Raw genomic sequence first — 21,776 nt, 5'->3', positions numbered from 1 at the left:
TATCTATTGAGCCTATTTTTATCTAGCCATACCAGTTGCCTTTATAATGTTGACTGGCAACCTACTCTACTCATTTTTCACCCTGTTGCCAAACCAATACTTTCCATGTCCTTCTTGAATCTCAACTTCTCGAGATTTTAGCTATTGGTTCTGACCTGGTCTGATAGTTTCAAGCCCTTGCTCATATTTTCCCTGTTGATTTTGTTCCTCCACGTGAAGATATCAGTAGTATCTTCCCCTCGCAAGCCCTTTTAATCTCTCCTCATATGGAAGGACACAAATACCGGGGATCAGTCTGGTTATCCTATGTTGAGTCTTCTTGAGGGGAATGGTTGTCCATAATGTAATTTAAACACTCTGTGTCTCTTCAACCTTTCTATATTCTGTATTAGTAATACCATATTACTAACTCTGTTATCAAATGGTCCTATGGTATGGTATGCAATGTAAATTTTAGCTTGATGAAATGATATTCGTCAATATTCCAGTGCTTCAAGTTTTATTAATACTTCACGTTATTAACAAATTGGCCTATTTCGTTAAGAATGTGACGTACGAGGTGAGGAGGGATAAGGCCGGCAGCAAGGTGCTACCGCACACACTCCAGTAGAGTAGTGGGGCAGCACCTTGTTGCACTCCAGTAGAGTAGTGGGGCAGCACCTTGTTGCACTCCAGTAGAGTAGTGGGGCAGCACCTTGTTGCACTCCAGTAGAGTGCTCCAATGGGAACACACTCCAGTTGAGAAATCGGAACTATTCCTCCACAATTGTATTCTCAATGTGAGAAGAACATATTTGATCTGTTTTTATTGCATAACTTGTTTTTAATCGTCGACTCTACCAACCATCACAAGTCTCAAAAACTTAGAATGTTATACCATTTCAGATGTAGGTTTCTTTAGCTTATTTTCCAAGTAGGCGTTTTGGCTGGTGTAGTATTATTACATATTAATATGCTGAGGAAGACTGAGAGACAGAGGAGGACATTTGTATGAGTGTGCCTACCTACCATTATATCATGTGACCTTGTTGCTCAGAGCATCCATGATGAGTGTGTGTGTGTGTGTCACATGTTCCCCGGCCATGTGACGTATATACGTCACATGTTCCCCGGCCATGTGACGTATATACGTCACATGTTCCCCGGCCATGTGACGTATATACGTCACATGTTCCCCGGCCATGTGACGTATATACGTCACATGTTCCCCGGCCATGTGACGTATATACGTCACATGTTCCCCGGCCATGTGACGTATATATGTCACATGTTCCCCGGCCATGTGACGTATATACGTCACATGGGTGTATCTAAAGATACGACAGGATAGATTAAGGATATCCCCCTTTGTATATACGTCGGGCAAGTCACTTCAGTTATCATCTCAAGATAACCCACTAATGGGTAATTATACTAATCCTATTTTCGGACTTTGCTATCGTAGTTATTAGTACTGTTTCGTGGAAATATCGACCTCCCCGACCTTGCCCCGTCCTCTGGAGGTAATTTAACATCCTGCATCATTAAATTGTAAGTGCAGTTCACCTTGAATTAGCATCAAAGTGTATATGTATTTAGATTTTGGATATGAATAAGAGGTGGCCCCACATCAGTAGCCGGCCGTAGTCTGCTCGAGGGACGCGGATGGTGGATAAAGATTAAGCCACCCGAAAGGTGGCACGGGCATGAATAACCCCGTAAAAGGGATGCAGCGTACATGCCTGATTTATACCGAGGAAAGCTGATTCAATCTGCACACGGGAGACATCTCCCATCACGCAGGGCGCAGTCGCACCTCCACAGATCTCCAGTATCAGCTCTTGATACTGGTAATGGCTCAAAAGGGCCACCACTTAGGGGCTATTCATGCCCGTGCCATTTTTGGGTGGCTTAATCTTAATTAATCAATCAATCAATCGATTTAATCTGGCTCATGTGTGTTGTGTTTTGTGTTGGTCAGTGTGACCCCCGCCGCGTTATCCGGGCCTCTCTTGCTTGCTTCTTTCCAAATTTGCAAGAGTCAAGTACTCCATCAATACAGCTGGGTGTTCATTCATAACCATTGCATTAGGCAACCCGTTCTCGCAAATTTAATAAGTCAATATTGACTTATTAGTTGCGTGCTAAGTGACATACTAAACATAATAGTTTCCCTTGAAAAGCTTCATAGAAAACACCGACCTTACCTAACCTACTTAGTATGTTCAAATAAGCATCTTATAGCTTCGTAATTACAATTGTTACTTAACCTATTATAGGTATAGGTTAGGTAATAATTGTAATTACGAAGCAATAAGATGCTTATCTTAACATACTAAGTAGGTTAGGTAAGGTCGGTGTTTTCTATGAAGCTTTTCAAGGGAAACTATTATGTTAAGTATGTCACCTATGCACATATTTAATAAGTCAATATTGACTTATTAAATTTGCGAGAACGGGTTGCATTATGCACGCGTTTAGGAAACAATTCTAAGGTAGGGCGATGTGTGTCAGGAAGTCTTGGTTTGTTTGTCCTGTCTTGAGGGAGCGTGATTGCAATCACTGGAGTCTTAGTCTTTTTTCAGACACACTGGTATAGGACTTGTCACCGAGTACATACCTTTCTCGTATAAGGCTGGCACTGAGGGCATAGCTCACTTATACATGAATAATTTTGTAACTAGCGTCAAAAATTGTTATTTACTTAGCTAAAAGAACTAGAGGGTTCAGTTCCTGAACCGATTATGTGCCTCTGTAATCCTTTACACCACCGCCCACGGGATGGGTATGGGGTGCATAATAAAGAAAGAAATTGAATAGGCCAGTTTCCTGTGTGCACATTTTACACATATATGCTCACTTGACCTCAAGCCTATGATGTATGTTGGGACCTTAATTAATTGTTGAGCATTAAGAGTTGTGTGGAGGGTGGTTAGGTTCGGGCAAAGTTACTTCAGTTAGTACATCATGAGTTTAGTGAGGTTGGGAAGGCTAGAGAGGACGGGGACCTGTGCGTGCCGTTGATCTATCCGCTGATTGATTGATTGATGAAGATTAAGCGACCCAAAAGGTGGCACGGGCATGAATAGCCCGTAAGTGGTGGCCCTTTTGAGCCATCACCAGTATCAAGAGATGATACTGGATATCTGTGGAGGTGCGACTGCACCCTGCGTGACGGGAGATGTCTCCTGTGATCTATCCACTGTAAACATGGGTTCACATACTCTTCTCAACACCGCCCACAAAGTTGCCTTTCCGGCTTCCCTTTCCACCTTTCCCTGAGGGGGAGATAGACTTAGATCTTCTGACTTTTGAGGAACTTCATAGTGTAAGAGGATTCACCTAGATGTGCTTGCGGGGGTTGAGCTTTGGCTTTATGGTCCCGCCTCTCAACTGTCAATCAACTGGTCTGAGTGTGTGTGTGTGTGTCTTTCTAATACTTCAGGTGTTGAATATATCGAGAAAGTCTCTCCACGACGTTCTAGCTATGCAAGTCCAGTACTAGGTCCTGGCCATTTTTCTCGGTAAGACATTGAAGCAGCTGTAATGGCTCCAGTAGGGTATTTGCCTGGGACCATTTATGAACCAAGGCCATCACTAGGAACAAAGCCTTGTTCCTCTTTACGCTAGCCTCATCCTGAGTGGTTGTTTTGCAACGGGCACAATTAAATTCCTGTCCTAAGTTGCAATGAACAATAGAAAGTTGCATTTACATCTATTATTATCTATTTTATTTACATCTACAATTTAGATTCATTTTGTATGACCCTCTGTCCTGTGTGGCAGTGAATATAAGCATCATCCTCACTGCAATACCTAATATAGTTAATCCGATTAGGCAAAATTTCTATGTTAATTTTGTTTAATAAAAATGTTAACCGTTCGGTTGTTACTAGGTCATGCCTTCACATGTTTCCTGGAGGATTAATTTGTGTGGTGGCTCTTGGAGGTCTTGTGGTTCACGACGGCCTCCTGGTTCACGACGGCCTCCTGGTTCACGACGGCCTCCTGGTTCACGACGGCCTCCTGGTTCACGATGGTCTTGTGGTTCACGATGGTCTTGTGGTTCACGACGGCCTCCTGGTTCACGATGGTCTTGTGGTTCACGACGGCCTCCTGGTTCACGATGGTCTTGTGGTTCACGATGGTCTTGTGGTTCACGAAGGCCTCCTGGTTCACGATGGTCTTGTGGTTCACGACGGCCTCCTGGTTCACGATGGTCTTGTGGTTCACGATGGTCTTGTGGTTCACGACGGCCTCCTGGTTCACGATGGTCTTGTGGTTCACGATGGTCTTGTGGTTCACGACGGCCTCCTGGTTCACGATGGTCTTGTGGTTCACGATGGTCTTGTGGTTCACGACGGCCTCCTGGTTCACGATGGTCTTGTGGTTCACGACAGGACAGATACTCTTTCTAATGGGTCAGCAGTAACAGATGGAAATGTTGTATCTCGGGGGACTACTGGCTACTGTTCCGTAGCTCTGGGACTCGCTGCTGGAGGACGTTGTGCTTATGCTATAAACTCACACACACATGCTCAGTCAAAACACGTGAACCTCGGCTCATATTTAGTACCAGTACTTATAATTCAGGAGCACACACAGATACACACGGGCGTGTCATTTAGCTGGTAGCAGCAGCCGAGTTAGCTGGCAGCAGCGGGTCTTTTAGCTGGCAGCAGAGTTACATCTCTCGTTCATAACAGATAGCAGTACCTCTAGCCACCACAACGTCACGTTAACAAGAATAATCCATACTGACGTTACTGGTTATCTGAATCAGTAATCACACTCCACGTGAAAGTCTTGTGACATGGAGAACTTCAAGTGCTTTAAAGTGCTTCAAAGAGCAAAGCCGGTGCTTGGGGAGGATCGTGGTAGAGGAGAGCCTCTTGAGTACTTGCCTCTTGAGTACTACAGAGGTGTAGACACGCCTCCTGAATGCTCTGCATCACTGACCTCGCCACCAGCTTCCAGCTTCTCGATGCAAACAGGTGTTCTACTATAGTGACGAGTGGCCACAGATGTGCATGTTGAGTGAATGAAGGTGCATCTGTTGAAAAGTGAGTGCCTGCAATGCCTTTCTGAGCTGATGACTAAATGGGTAGTTATGACTAAATGATTAGTTTTACCTGTCTTTCCTTCCACTCGCTCCTGTATGATAGGATTTTTACATTATTTGGCTGGATTTATTTATTTATTTTAGCTATAGGCTGGATTTGGGGCCGAGCCTGAAGTAAATATATAAGAGATACCTAATAGTTAAACATAACAATTGAGTTAAAAATTATTCTTGTTGTACTATTGAAATTCTAAAGGGCGTAACAGTGAGAGTACACAAAGAAATCTCACTAATGTGACATATATCAATGAGAGAATCAGATGGAGCAATGAGGTGATTGGAACCAGCGATCGTGGCACTCCCAGCCGCGAACCTTACCCCTGTACCACCACAGGTATGTTATACAACCCGAGAATCCACTCACTCCACAAAGTCTGGAGGCCTCGACTGAAGCGAGTCCAATGTTCACATATAACCCCCCATGCACTCCTACATGTAGGAGTTACCAACATGTAGGTAAAGTAGTTCATCAACCGTACCCTCCAGCTTCACATATATAAAGAAATCACAACCATAAACCTAAACTATCGTAGGTCTAAGAAATAAATCTTTGGCTTAATTTAGTACAGGCAGGTAATACACAGGGGAAGGTGTTGTATACTGTATCTAGTGTAAGATACCTCTTGGGTTATGAGGCTGCAGCCTGTGATTGGCCGCTTGACCAAGGAAATATCTATAATACTGATAGCTCTAGCAGAGTTCACACAGCCCCGCTCCTGTGCCAGGTAAGTCCACTACGGGCTCACCATAAACCGTGCTGCTTGGAACTTGTTTCGAGTAGCTGAATCTATAACAACAACATCCAGCAGAGTTGTCCAGCATAACGAGAGGCAAGTACACGTTCACATCCTGTGTGGTGGCGGGAGTCGTCGGGTTTTAGACGCATCAGGTTACAGGAAAGTTCAGACAGCGTGAGTATAACTCGAAGGTTCTCATTCTCTCTCACTACAGCAAAGACCAAAAGTCAATTCCATGCACTCGCCAAACCTCCTGTTTATGAATGAGAAACAGTTTACACACGACTCACAACTGCTGATGTTCGAATACTTCTCGAACAAGTGCTTCGCTGACGACTTCTCTTCGAACCACAACCCTGCAAATGCTTCACCCTGTGTGAAGATCTGTGGAGGTGCGACTGCACCTCCACAGATCCACGACTGCACCCTGCGTGACGGGAGAAGGCTTAAATAGGGATCAAATATAGGCTTAAATAGAGTTGGACGCTAAATTGAATGGACATAGAAACCTACTTGGTATGAAACACTAGGTTCATACCGAGTAGGGAGATGAGATGTACCGAGTACACCTCACGGGAGATGTCTCCCGTGAGGTGTAAGGTTGTGTGGCCTCTATATATAGGAAAAACGGCCGTCCAGGTGGCGCTGATTGTCTTGGATAACTATGAGCCGACTCACTAACTGCTTGTTTCTCTGGTGGCGTGAGCTTCCAACGTCCAGGTGAAGTGGGGGTGACGGGCGTTGGAGTGAAGGGTCACTGGTGGTACACTGTCTAGACGTCTGAGTAGTAGTTGTTGTCCTTGTTGCTGCTGTACATTCTTGAGTTCTTAAATGCGTAGAAGTGGTGTAGTCGAATAGATGATGAGGGAGCAAGCATAATCTTCTTTCTAGAGACATTACCGTGACAATGTAATTATATATATATATATATATGTAATATATATTATATAATATATATTATATAATATATATATTATATAATATATATTATGCAACAATGATCACAAAAACACTGATCCAAGTATGCGGAAAAACCACATGTGAAAAATAGAGAATGCTAAACGCGTTTTCGGCTTAAATCGCCTTCATCAGGGCAAAGTAGAATGAAGTCTTCATTCTACTTTGAAGTAGAATGTAGAAATTCATTCTACTAGATTAAATGAATCATTGAAGTAGAACTTCATTCTACTGTACTCTGATAAAGGCGATTTAAGCCGAAAATGCGTTTAGCATTCTCTATTTTTCACATGTGGTTTTTCCGCATAATATATATTATATATAATATATATAATATATATAATATATATATAATATATATATAATATATATATAATATATATAATATATATATAATATATATAATATATATATAATATATATATAATATATATATAATATATTGTTTTGGATACGGTACTATATAGTCTTCTCGGATTGGCGCCCTTGTTTTGATAATTACTTGCTTACTGATCCATTTGAACGTCCAAATTAATGGGTTGCGCAGTTTGTGCATTAGTACTGGTGTAGGGTAGTGTGGGGAGGGCGTAGTGTCAAGAGTCTGACAGGAGCCACTGGTTGACCTTGCCGGCGGGCTCTGTGAAAGTTGTTCTTGAAAGGTAAGAGCTAGGGAGGCGGAGGGCTGTTATTTCTTGGCCGTGTAGTGATCACCTGTCATTGACTATGGGGAAGTGAAGTCTAACACTCACTCTACCCTCTCCCGCCTTCAAGCTTTCTGGCACCTGTTGCGTTATGATCTATTCTAATGTTCGAATGTGGCCTTAAAGTTGTGAAATTGAAATAAGTTTATTAAGGTAAAATACACACAAAGGGATGAGGTAGTTCAAGCTATTCTCACCCCGTTCAGTACATCGTGTTAATACATACATAGACACACATCACAAACAATAAACATATTACCAAACATTCTGAGAGATAAACATATACTTTTCCTCCTTTACACAAGTATTAAAGTTGTGGTTTGGTATTATATGGAGTTCCTGTACTAGGCTGTTGTATTTAGTTTATCACTTGGCTTACATGTTCAATTTTCCATGTGTGACTATGTGATGTGTATATTTGTTTAAACAGTGTAGATGTGTGTATGTGAATGAGTGTAGTGCGGCAGAGTTCCGTATGTTAGCTTGCATTGGTGTGCTTGCGGGGGGTTGAGCTTTGGCTCTTTGGTCCCGCCTCTCAACTGTCAATCAACTGGTGTACAGGTTCCTGAGCCTACTGGGCTCTATCATATCTACATTTGAAACTGTGTATGGAGTCAGCGGTGTGTGCTCTCTACGCCACATAGCGTGGACCTAATAGTGTCTGTCCTCCATGGACAGGGTTAGAGATCAGTGAACTATATGTTTAACTGATCTCCAACCCTGTCCATGGAGGACAGAAGAAAATGTATATATGCTGGTTAGCATTGTAAATGTGTGGCCACGTCTGTGGTAGAAAAAAAAACCCTAATGTTGATACCCTCGATAGTCTTGGTGAATGAGTCATGTTTGCGTGGAGTAAGTTGCCGGCAAGAGTAGTCTACTCCAGTTTTGTTTAGCATACCTGTACCAAGGTCAAGGGCCGTGCGTGTCTGGTCCTCGTCTCCTTCTCTTGCTATTTCTGGTGGAAGTTCTCGGGCGCTTGTGCGAATATTTGGAAACCAAATACCAAACAGTTTTGACACCCGTTTGGTAGGAACTTAATGGGGGGCACAATAAGACTAATCTTTTTAAAATTGAATTATCCATTAAAATTCTTAAAATTAAGTAAATATATTAAATTATTTAAAATTAAAGTAAAAAAATAAAGTTTTATGTTTTGGGGGGAAGATATGATTAAATTAATATATATATTTATAGCTTAAACAAAAATAATTATTTTATAATAAAGCATTATTTTATATATTAGAACTATTTATACTATTTTAAAATTTATTATATAAAAAATATTGAGGAAGATTATTTAATTAAGATACATTAGACTAGTACAGTAATTTGTGTTAAGTACGTCTGTCATAAATATTCTTCTATCAGGTTAGAAGAGGAAGATAAGAATAACGGATACTGCATAAGGCCGATTTGGCCCATTTCGAGGCAGCCCTCATTCATATCCACCCAAACTCATTCAAAAATATATGTCTTGCCTGCGCTTGAAACAATTCAGCAATCCCATACATATTGTGTTATTTTATCTGCATGGCCGAAATCAGCATTTAAATTGCAAGGTCAAATGACCTGGAGTAGAAATATATATAAATACTTAAAGAATGTAAAGATCTTTGTGCACTCTTGTCATTCAATGCGTCATTAGAGTCCAGCAGAGTACCGGTACCGATTTTTTATTTTTTTTTTTTTTGAGATATACAAGAGTTGTTACATTCTTGTACAGCCACTAGTACGCGTAGCGTTTCGGGCAAGTCCTTAATCCTATGGTCCCTGGAATACGATCCCCGCCGCGAAGAATCGTTGTTACAACCAAGTACACATTTTACTGTTGAGTTAAACAGAGGCTACAGTTAAGGATTTGCGCCCAGTAAATCCTCCCAGGCCAGGATACGAACCCATGACAAAGCGCTCGCGGAACCCCAGGCGAGTGTCTTACCACTACACCACGGAGACAATTTTTAAGAAGTGTGAGGGGGGTAGGTCACTCGGGTCAAACTGTTGACCAAATGACCTCACTGGGAAACTTGCTTGGATTGATAATTGAATAAAAATCATTTATCTCCATCTTGAAAAAATATAGATTAATAAATGATTCAGAAACATGGTTTCAGTAGAGGTCGTTCGTGTTTGACAAATTTTCTTCCATTCTATTCCAGTATATTTGAGGCAGTTGATTGTGGAAAGGACTGTGACATTGTCTATCAGGATTGTGACGTTGTGTACCTTGACTTTAGCAAAGTTTTTAGTACGGTGCCACACAAGACTGTTTAGAAAGATCACAGTATTAGGAGTGCTGTCTTAACTTGGATAAGGGATGGGGTTATGAAATGGTTAAAAGATCGGGCGATGCAGTTTAATGCTGAGAAATATAAGGTTCTGAGGCTACATACTGATGATATTTACAAGATATTAGCTGGAGTGTATTGAAAATTACAAAGTTTGACTGAGACAAAATGTTCTGGGGAGCGGATTCGTGTTTTGTAGGAATTGAAAGCCAAAAAAAAAAAAAAAAATCAATGCATAAATGTTCGAAATGAGGCAAATAGGACACTGGGATTTATTTCTACAAGCGTTAGCAATAAAACGTTTGATGCTTTTCTTCAGCTATATCTTGCTCTTGTTAGGCCCCAATTTAGATTATGTAGTTCAATTTTGGTCGCCATGCTACAGAAAGGACATCTATTCACTTGAACAAGATGGCAAGCCTCGCACAAGCTACCTCTGTAGCCTCCAGTTTGGATCCCATCGGTTGTACGCTAGGCTTTCAGTACATTCACCTCACAATGATTGGTTAGTAGAGAGGGCAAAGGTCTTACTTTGCTCAGGTACGAAGGCTTAGAGCTGCACTTTTCTATATAATTATATAACACAAATTTTCTATATAATTATATAACACTACACTGTGCTTCGCCGAGTACCCTGGTGACGCCACCTGTGGTGCATATACCGATTTTAAATATTAAATCAAACTAGTTTTGTATTAAATTGCTGTAGAACCAATATAGTGATTGAGTGAGCAATAAAGACTTTAATAGAATATTGAAGCATATTGGAAACCGGGAAAATCGTTGATGATACTGTTGTTAATATTCCAAATAATGTGGGTGTGCTCGGGGCGGAGCGCGCTCCGGTACCATCCCTGGGAAATTTAATGTTACGTGCCGAAAGTTAATATTTGTTCGGTAACTGTAAACAATACTTTATGCAGGTGTTGTGGTGAGAGCCAGGGAGGGTGGGGGGTGTCACTGAGGAATGATCCAATTGTGCCAGGTTGGCACTCAGCACCTGTTATACTGGAGAGAGAGAGAGAGAGAGAGAGAGAGAGAGAGAGAGAGAGAGAGAGAGAGAGAGAGAGAGAGAGAGAGAGAATGGGAGGGAGAGAGAGAATGGGGGAAAGGGAGGGAGGGGGGGGGGGATAAATGAATTGTCAGATATAATTAAATAATTTCCAGGTCAACTTTCGACACATTCACCTGGTGTACTACATTGCCCGAACCTAACCTACGACCCATGCATAGAAGACGTGAACTTTTGCGATCTCCTGAGATTTATAGTATATTACATCATATTTTGTCCGTTGGAGATTTTGACGACGAAATGCGATGTGTTATTCTAGAGGACAGGTTGGTCGGTGTTGACGGGTAATATATATATATATATATATATATATATATATATATATATATATATATATATATATATATATATATATATATATATATATATATATATATATATATGAATAATGAAAACTCGCACCCCAGAAGTGACTCGAACCCATGTTCTGGGGTGTGAGTTTTCATTCGCATATAGTCCTGGGGACCATTCAGGCTTGTTCGCATATATATAAGTACCCCCAGGAAGCAGCCCGTGACAGCTGACTAACACCCAGGTACCTATTTACTGCTAGGTAACAGGGGCATAGGGTGAAAGAAACGCTGCCCATTGTTTCTCCCCGGCGCCCGGGATCGAACCCGGGACCACAGGATCACAAGTCCAGCGTGCTGTCCGCTCGGCCGACCGGCCTTTGTCTTAAAAAATTCAATGGCAAGGTATGTCCTGTACCTGCAAGCGCGCTTTGAGTTATACCTGCCCAGTTACCAACACGCTTCATAGCTGTGGGGGTTGTGGGTTCAGAGGGTTGTAGTGGTTGGCATGTGCCCAGCGACACGTGTCGCCACAACGACTGTATGTGATTTATGAGCCGAAAAAGTCATTTGTCTCGGTGGCCTATTGATTAATCGAGCGGACAACACGCTGGTCTTGTGATCCTGTGGTCCCGGGTTCGATCCCGGGCGCCGGCGAGAAACAATAGGGCAGAGTTTCTTTCACCCTATGCCTCTGTTACCTTGCAGTAAAATAGGTACCTGGGTGTTAGTCAGCTGTCACGGGCTGCTTCCTGGGGGTGGAGGCCTGGTCGAGGACCGGACCGCGGGGACACTAAAGCCCCGAAATCATCTCAAGATAGGTCCATACTCACTGAAGAGAAATAACTAACGTTAACGGTATTTGCTTTGCCACCGTGTCGCTGTTTTAAAGGTTTAGTATAGTATTTTCGTGTGTGTGTGTGTGTGTGTGTGTGTGTGTGTGTACTCACCTAGTTGTGCTTGCGGGTGTTGAGCTCTGGCTCTTTGGTCCCGGCTCTCAACCGTCAATCAACAGGTGTACAGGTTCCTAAACCTGTGTGTGTGTGTGTGTGTTGGGAGGGGGGTGATGGAGTGTTTAAGTGTATCCGAACTTAAGCTAGTGTGATCCAGTTTACTGACGCGCTTAACTATGTTAAAAGCTGTAAGTTTATGATAAACATTAACTGGCACTTGGATTTTGTTTATGTTGGGGTGAAGTTGCCAGCTACTCCAGCTTCGCTTTGTCGCGCTTGCGAGTAAAACGCATTTGTTGATGTATTTGATTTGCTTATTAAGCGTATCCTGAGAATTGAGATGCCTCGTGTTTTGTTTTATGGCGCTTCTGAGAGATGCCTTCAGTAACGACAAAGGGGAGCCGGTCGGCCGAGCGGACAGCACGCTGGACTTGTGATCCTGTGGTCCTGGGTTCGATCCCAGGCGCCGGCGAGAAACAATGGGCAGAGTTTCTTTCACCCTATGCCCCTGTTACCTAGCAGTAAAATAGGTACCTGGGTGTTAGTCAGCTGTCACGGGCTGCTTCCTGGGGGTGGAGGCCTGGTCGAGGACCGGGCCGCGGGGACACTAAAGCCCCGAAATCATCTCAAGATAACCTCAAGATAACGACTCTCGTATCGACCTCAGATTTCAAACATAAAAATGTATCGTATATTCATAAATTGTTGCTTATTTAAATTAGGCAATGTAACATACTGATAATTTGTTTTCCTTGGGTATTAATTTATGCCTTAATTTCGCAATAGATAAATGTACATGTACCCAAGTTTCTACAGACATATCGTATTACAGATTTATGCAAGCTAGGCTTCCTTGGTATTGCCTCACCCAGAATGTTCTTTAATAAAGTCATTTTGCTGCAATACATCAATTATCTCACGAACGGCAATACATGGATTATGTCACGAGCGGCAGTACATGGATTATCTGACGAACGGCAGTACTTGGATTATGTCACGAACGGCAGTACTTGGATTATGTCACGAACGGCAGTACATGGATTATCTGACGAACGGCAGTACTTGGATTATGTCACGAACGGCAGTACTTGGATTATGTCACGAACGGCAGTACATGGATTATCTGACGAACGGCAGTACATGGATTATCTGACGAACGGCAGTACATGGATTATCTGACGAACGGCAGTACATGGATTATCTGACGAACGGCAGTACATGGATTATCTCACGAGCGGCAGTACTTGGATTATCTCACGAGCGGCAGTACTTGGATTATCTGACGAGCGGCAGTACTTGGATTATGTCACGAACGGCAGTACTTGGATTATCTCACGAAGGGGTTTTAGGAGTCTGCTTCAGAAATGACGCGCAGCCGCCCGTCATATATGCCAGCCCATCCTCCTGAAATGATAACACTTACAGTAACTATTTGGTGGAAAGTACCAATATGTAGTCCTGGACCATCAGTAGACCACTTTCTGTACTATTAATTTTATAGATTGGTTGATGAAGATTAAGCCACCCAAGAGGAGGCACGTAAGTACCCCGTAAATTTTTAGATGATGTTTTTAGTAGATTCAGCTACTGGGAACAAAAAACTTCAAGTAGCACGGGCTAGGGTGAGCCCATAACTTACCTGGCACAGGAGCGGTGGTCTTCCGGGCTTGGCGCCTTCTTTTGATAATGATTACCTCACCCAACCCGGTATTATTCCCAGTAACAATAAAGAGGAGTGGAACACTGAACAAACAGAAGTGTGACGCTGAACAAAGAGGAGTGGGACACTGAAGTCATAGAGAAGAAACCTGCTGACGCAACATGTCAGAGTCAGCTAGGATGAGAGTTGTTGATGCTCCTTGAAGGTTAGATAACCCTTCTTCCCCACCCCAGAGCGAGACACGCGTGGAGAGAGCGGACCAGCCAGTACCAGCATGTGCCGGTGACCCCCGAGTCCTAACATAAGAGTTTATAGTGTAGATAAAAGAAAAAGGAATATCAAATCAGAAATAAACAGACGACTATTGTAATTTCTGTGTGTATAAACAGACGATTTTTCGATCCTAATGATTCCACGACGGATCGAAACGACGTCTTTTCTTTATTATCTGATGTGTGGGGTTTGGGTATCAAGTCTTCAGCCATGTTATTGTAACTCATCGGCTGTACAGGGTTGTTTAATGACAAGAGAGAGAGATGTATCCCCCAACAAAGTTAGGGTTCCAAGGCAGGAAAACAGCCCTTGGCTCGATAGGCAAGGATGTCAAACAGAGGAAAGCCTGACAAAAATATTTGAAAAAACAAGAAAGGAGAATGTATAGAGGAACAGAGAACAAGGAACGTGCGCCTACATTTACAACATTAGAGCAGCAGAGATGCAACACGACAATGGCACGGTCTCCTCAGGATCATTCATGATTGCTACACAACCATATAAGGCAGAGAACCACACACACACACACGCGATCAGGTGCCGAGACTTTCCAAGTGGAAAGTGATAGGGAAATATGATACTGCAAGAGGTTTTCAAAGTGGAGCCGAGACAAGTTGCTGATATACAAGGGAAGAGCTATGGGACCACTTCCAGGGATTTGAGGAAACAAATGTCTTAACAGGAACTCACACTAGAGCCTAAAAGCTGCCGTAGTCCTGTTCACTCTACTTGCCAGTATCTCTTGTACATCATTGGAGACGTAAGGCTAATTATTGCTGTTTAAGATTCGCTACTTGGAACAAAAAGTTCCAAGTAGCACGGGCTATGGTGAGCCCGTAGCTAATACACGGACAGTGAACCCCTATAGTTACTCCCTATCACACTGGACGGTAGAGCGACTGCTTCGCTTCTTGGAGATTGTGGTTCAGTCTCCGACCGTCCAAGTAGTTTGTCACCATTCCTTTCCTCCATCTTATCCCTTAATCTTTATCCTCGTATCCTTCCAAGTGCTACATAGTCGTAACGTATAGTGCTTCCTCCTGATAGTTACATTACCTCGCCAACACATTCTCACAGCCACGTAACACCCCGCTCCCGATAGTTACTCCCTACCACTCCCAAACATCAACCACCCGCTACAGTCATTCCACTGACAGTCACTTCCCCCCAGTCACTCCACGCTCCCTTACAGCCAGAGTCACTCCGCACTCAGCTGACACGCGTCCTGTTAAGCGCACTTCACACCTGCTCTGTACCTCATTCCCAGGTCGGTGAAGGTCGCTTTACCCTCCTCCGCCCCTATAGCCCCGTGGCTCACATATATTTACCTGAATTTACCCGAGGGGCCACTATTTCTCTTTAGTGGCCTCGTCGAGTACGGGGAAGTCGGCGGCTTGTCAAAGATCCCCTCACCCCCCCCCTCACATTTGTCCTGATGATTTTTTGAGCTGGAATGTGAAATCCATTAGTGTTTTAGCATTAACTGCTTCGACGGGTAGGCGGTTCCACATGCGGATTAACCGAGGAACACGTGTAGGAGTACAAACCACATGGGCATGTGAGGAATGACTCGATTACACTGGTATATTGATAGTGTTGAATACCAATTGTTGAATACGTCTCCGGGGGCAGCAGCTGAGGAATAACCCGATCATGCTGGTTTAGTCAGTGTTGGATACCTATACCTGGGTGTGTATAGATCTGGCCCTCAGTCCTGTGTTTACCGCTTTATGGTAGACTTGCTCTAACATTCTTTTGTTAAGAAACTTTGGAGTTTGTTATGCCAGGAATGCTGCGGGTGTTCCGTCTTGCTCCACACCACCTTATTGTTCCTCCCACCCCCCTGCTCCTCCCTCATTGTAAATTGCTCCACACCACCTCATTGTTCCTCCCCCTGCTCCACCCTCATTGTTCCCCCCCCCCTCCCTTGCTCCACACCACCTCATTGCCCCCCCCCCCCTTCCCCTGCTCCACACCACCTCATCAAGTGTATCCTATCCGGTCTTCTGCTCTGTGTCCTAAAGGGAATTTCCGAACGCTTTTCCCCTCCACCTTTGTTTCCGTAGTTGGTGTGTTAAGTGTTATTCTCCGCTCTGTGAGTTTACCCAGTTCCTCTTCCTCGTCGGTGCTCCTCGTGATCTTGTACGCAGTGAGCATGTTCTACTTTTTCTTGCGCTGTCTTGGTATATTTATCGCCTCCAGGCTTTCCTCATATTTTTTTGTTCTAGTTGCGGGAACCATTTAATAGTGTTTAAAGGTCTTTAAAGTCTTTAAGGTCTTTTATATTTCGTGAGGTATGGACATAAGAATTACTGTTTAATTGAAGTATTTTAGTTTTTGGTCTCATGCATGTGATTTAAGGTTATCCAGGCGTGTATTTAAAGGTTATTCTTACACCGGCAACTGTAGCATATTGCGGCCCTCTGGCGACAGCTGACAATCCTGCCTATTTCACCTTGGCCCAGTTCTGTATTGTTTGGTGTGCGTCTTGTCTAGGTTATGTTGAAGGGCATGGCAGGTGTGTGTGTGTGTGTGATGGCAGGTGTGTGTGTTATGTCGTGCAATAATTGTATAAGTTATTTAATTTAGGACACACCACCTCGCTCGAGGCCTGCGGCCACACCTACTGTCCTCGCCCCACCACCATACACACATTTCCAGGTATTAGCACTCAGGTCTATTTTGGTTAGAAAAGTCATACACATTGTGTAGCTTCAGTCACTGTTGCCGCTGCTGTTGCTGCTGCTGCTGCTGCTGCTGGGGTTGATAGTAGCAGGATGTACCTAAGAGTTGGGTGACTGTTGATAGTTGGATGAGTGTGTTTGATATGTAGTACTCTGCCTATGTCTCATCATGTATTGCCGTTGTCTGTCGATTATTTCGGTGGAGTTGATGAGGTTATCTCTGGTGATGGTCTCGTTATGTGTAGACATGTGTTGTTTGATGAGCTCTTGTTGTTTGTGCATTACTAGGCGTCTAGACAGAGATGTGCTTCACTTGCTGTCGGCAAAGTTCTTCATGAATTCGCGTATTGCTCTTGTAGTCAATTATGAGTGTATGTTGTGGTGAGTGTGAGCTAGAGTCTTCCCGGCTTGTTGCCTTCTCTGATAATTACTTGTGGTGAGTGTCAGTATAGGAGTCACAGTCTCACTCACGTCTTTCACGACTCTTTCTTCAGTTTCGTGAGTCCTTGAAAAGAAGTTGTTCAATAGTTTAACAGGTGGTAATATGCCGACTATTTCTCAGAACTGCCAAGCATGGGTAAAATTTCATATTATCAATATAATGTGTAGATATTATTAAGGATGACGTAATTTCGAATGAAGTTTGTGAAAATATGCAAAATTGCTCCGGCTGTTAGGCAAAGGGGCCCCTTGCTTACTGGTCCAAGTCTTGCTGAACCCCATACTCTTGACGCCGCTCGGCAAATGTACTTTGTTCTCATATTGGCATCCTGAGTAATGAACAAATCCACAAGGGCCGTGACGAGGATTCGAACCTGCGTCCGGGAGCATCCCAGACACTGTCTTAATTACTTTATCCTGAGTAATATTTATGATCTTTTGAACACCCCGCGACACAGCCGAGCGCCAAACAGTCTCTCGGCCTGGGCTTTGGATAATTACTTCTGTAACATGCGGAGTGGGATAATAAGTATCTGAATTCTCATTGGGAGAGACACTGGATAATTAAGCACCCTCATTAGCCATAAGAGGCTAATGAGGGTGCGAACACCTTGTCATAGCAATGAAGTTCAACTTGAGATTGGAATAGTGGAGGCGTATTAAAGACACATTCAGATGTTTTTCAGCATTAACAGGATTTGGGAGCTGAACCCCCATAGTTCATTTAGCTACGGAAGGGACAGTCAGCACTGTCACTGGCTCAACCTTCCTGGTCCAACGATAATGATACTCATTAGGCAGAAGAAGCAGTCAATATTTCGAACCTTTTAATGTCAATAAAACACTGAAATGTATACACTTCTAGGCCTTGAGTAGGGTAAGGTTAAACATCCAGTCTCATGCTCCTCTTCCCTGAGAAGCACATTTCCAAGGGCCGGAAAGCGCCATGCCATTACGACTATATAGCACTTGGAAGGGGTCAGGATAATGATTTGGGATGGGTCGAGGATGGAAATGGAATGATGCCCAACCACTTGGACGGTCGGAGATTGAACGCCGACCTGCATGAAGCGAGACCGTTGCTCTACCGTCCTGCCCAAGTGAGGGGGAGTGGCCAGCACGTAGGTCGTGAGGTTGCAGCAGGTGGGAGTGACCAGCAGGTGGGAGTGACCAGCAGGTGGGGGTTGAGGTGCTTCACAAGGTATGCGTTGCGGCCATCTCCCTCGGGCTCAGTCTCGCCTGGGCACTCGCAGGTGGCGGATGTGTCGCTCCGCGCTTCTTACTCTCATATACAGCTCTTACCGCAATATAAAGTTACTCCAAATATTACACGTGAATGACTGCTAAAGTTGGTGCGAGCTGTCCTCAGCAGTGTAACATCCTCTGTACATGTCTATCATTGCCATTTCAAATTATATATATATGGACGTTCCCTTTCGGAGATATTTAGTATTTTAGGTCAGAGGTGTGTATGAAGACGCAAGATCTCTTGTGTGTATTTAAGACTCGTGACACAGGAATTTCATCAGCCAGTAGAACATTGGATTACGTATACCTGATTGCTGAACGCCTGTTGTTTTATCAAACACAAATATAAACCTGAAGTATCCAAGGTGAGTATTTTAAAGCCAGTTTTATGTATCCACTTCTTAACCCTGAGTCTTAAGCAGGTGTGGGAAGTTATGTGTCAAACGTGTGTACCACTCAGCTATATATTCCTCCCCATCATTATAGCTTATACACGCTAGACACAGACACATTATTATAAATTCGTTTACTCTACCCCCCCCCCCCTTCGTCCCTGATAATTATGTGTAATACCTGTAATTATTTTGACTTTGAATTAATTAAAATGATTTGGTCTGAATCCCCCTCTTTCCTCTCCCCTCCCTCCTCCACCCCCCCCCCCCCTCCCCCGCTCGCTTATGTTTACACCAATAAAAATACACAACTGATTGCTGGGTTGTCGTGTGTAGATATTTACCTCTTTTAAATCTTTTATATATATATATATATATATATATATATATATATATATATATATATATATATATATATATATATATATATATATATATATATATATATATGTGTGTGTGTGTGTAGAGGATGAGAGGGTGTTGCTGCATTTACATACAGTACGGCATTACACATGGTCACTGCTGGGTATGACCTTACCGTCGTTCCTCACTGCTGGGCATGACCTCACTCACTTCTGCTCTTCACTACTGGGTATGACCTATCGCTTCTCACTGCAGGGCGTGACCTTACTCACTGCTGATGTGCTGCCAATGTTTGACAAATGACAAGGTCATATTCTATAAACTTTATGACTGCACTTAGTTTTGCGTTCTTGCGCGCTTAGTTTGTTGTACCGTTACACCATATCTGGTTCATGAACCCACCTTTTAGGTCAGTCTAATAGCTTGCTCATCTATTAGCACACAACTCTGAATACTTCCACGTACTTGAAGTACCAATAATTCAGCTGATTCTCATAAACATTTGTCAAACGTTCATTAATACAGCGGTCAGTCCTCCTTGTTTTGAACCGTACACCTCTACATAACCCACGTACTACAAATACAAATAATTACCAATATAATCGAACCTATAATAGTACACAATATATAGATATTGTGTGTATAGAACTGTACACAAAACCGTATGCATTAATATTAATATAAATTCGAGAAAAAGATATTTGTCGGCAGCTTGGATGAGCCATAACCTGAAGATGGGGTTAAAATTGATTACCAACAGAATTAAAACACCTAACATTACCTACCTACCACAGACCCAATTATACACTAAACTAAATTTTACACGTTTTGGGCGGGCCAAGCCCATGGAAGGGCAGTTTCCTGCTGCTTTATTTATGACTACGCCTTTAAGGATAAATTATGTTCAAAGATCCGGTGCGCGCCGTTACCCCTAACTCGCACGACGCCGTAGCCTCGCGCAACTTGTGTATGCATGCAAGATACATCAACAGTTTCCAAGAATGTTGTGCTCCTTTTTCATTTTCACCTGTACGCACCTCTTTGTTGACTTCTTTTGATTGTACTTTCTCTCCACCTCTTATATTTCCTCTTTCCGCTCGCAGTCTTTTGCCCTCATTTTTTAACCAAGATTAAGTTTTAGTATGATTAGCATTCATGTTCCAGTACTCACCCTCCCCTTCTTTTCGTAAACAATTATGAAAATTTGAATTATTTATTAGCATCAACAAACATAATTATATTAGAAGAGTTAACTGTCATCACTCCAACAAGTCAATACGCTCCTGGAAAAATTTAACCTTTGCTGACTCGTCTTTGATAGACAAATTTATTTCCTTGATATTTAACCACCTAGGGCACATACGTAGGACTAAAGCAAGTACGTGTTTTAAGACTAAATAATCGTGATAAACTGACCAGACCACACACTAAAAGGTGAAGGGACGACGACGTTTCAGTCCGTCGTGGACCATTCTCACAATCGACTTGAGAATGGTCCAGGACTTACCGAAACGTCGTCGTCCCTTCACCTTCTAGTGTGTGGTCTGGTCAACTTACTTTAGCCATGTTATTGTGACTCATCGCCTGCATCGTGATAAACTCTTTAGTTTGATCTGCGACGTCCTATAATGAACCTTAAGATGAGGACATTAAGATTGAATACACAAGACGGTGGTATGAGAGGAGAGAGATCGAGGGGATCCGGTGGAGTCTGGATGGCACTTCTGGCATCATGCATAGTGCGAGAGTGTATTGGGTGCATAATAAATGAACTAAACTAACACGGTATGTGGACGCGAGAGGGGGGAGGAACGGTAGAGAGAAGAGGGGCATGCACTAGCCTAGCCAACATGGTGGTTATTTAATTGAGCCAGGGAGCGTGACAGGCGGCACGTGGGTGGGTGGGGGTGAACGGCGTGTGTTTGGCTGCTCTCTAAAGCCTAAACTTGATGAGTTTGAGATTAAAGTTTTAAGTGTAAGATTAAAGTTTGGGTGTTTAGGTGGGAGGTTTCCTAGTGTGGGTGTTTAGGTTGGGGGTTTAAAGTTTTTTTTTTATATGCTAGGTAAATGTTCGTTTTACTTTAGTGTTTAGTGCTGTGACTGTGACACTGCTATGACAGTGACACTTCTGTGACAGTGACACTTCTATGACTGTGACACTTCTATGACTGTGACACTTCTGTGACTGTGACACTGCTATGATAGTGACACTTCTGTGACTATGACACTGCTATGACAGCGACACTTCTATGACAGTGACACTGCTGTGACTGTGACACTGCTATGACAGTGACACTGCTGTGACAATGACACTGCCGAGTCAGTTATTATTCATCTGGTCTTGACACTTATATAGTAACATTAAATATTTTTGTTTTCATGTATGTAACAGTGTAAATATAATTAATTCGGCAGCAAGACCTCACATGAAATCCAATTAGTAGCAATGATATAAGAACATAAGACTATATGTAACTGCAGAAGGCCTATTGACCCATACGAGGCAGCTGCTATTTATATCTACCCAAACTCATTCATATACATGTCTAACCTACGCTTGAAACAATCAAGGGATCCTACTTCTATTATGTTACGCAGGAATTGGTAATAAAAAAA

At 43.0% G+C, this 21,776-nt stretch overlaps 1 protein-coding gene across 1 annotated transcript; it reads right to left on the bottom strand.

Moving 5' to 3' along the window:
* Window positions 1-3,871: 3,871 nt before the first annotated feature.
* LOC138350865 (neurofilament heavy polypeptide-like) lies at window positions 3,872-20,750 on the bottom strand. Its single transcript, XM_069302312.1, has 2 exons — window positions 20,718-20,750; window positions 3,872-4,393 (listed from the first exon to the last, which is right to left on the bottom strand). Exons 1-2 carry the CDS (start codon window positions 20,748-20,750, stop codon window positions 3,872-3,874), a joined length of 555 nt encoding a protein of 184 aa, XP_069158413.1.
* Window positions 20,751-21,776: the final 1,026 nt, after the last annotated feature.

Source organism: Procambarus clarkii, chromosome 47 (assembly GCF_040958095.1).
Source record: "Procambarus clarkii isolate CNS0578487 chromosome 47, FALCON_Pclarkii_2.0, whole genome shotgun sequence".
Classification (NCBI taxonomy): Eukaryota; Metazoa; Arthropoda; class Malacostraca; order Decapoda; family Cambaridae; genus Procambarus; species Procambarus clarkii.
Note: the sequence above shows the minus strand (reverse complement) of the source record. Positions and strands in the feature narration are given on the sequence as shown.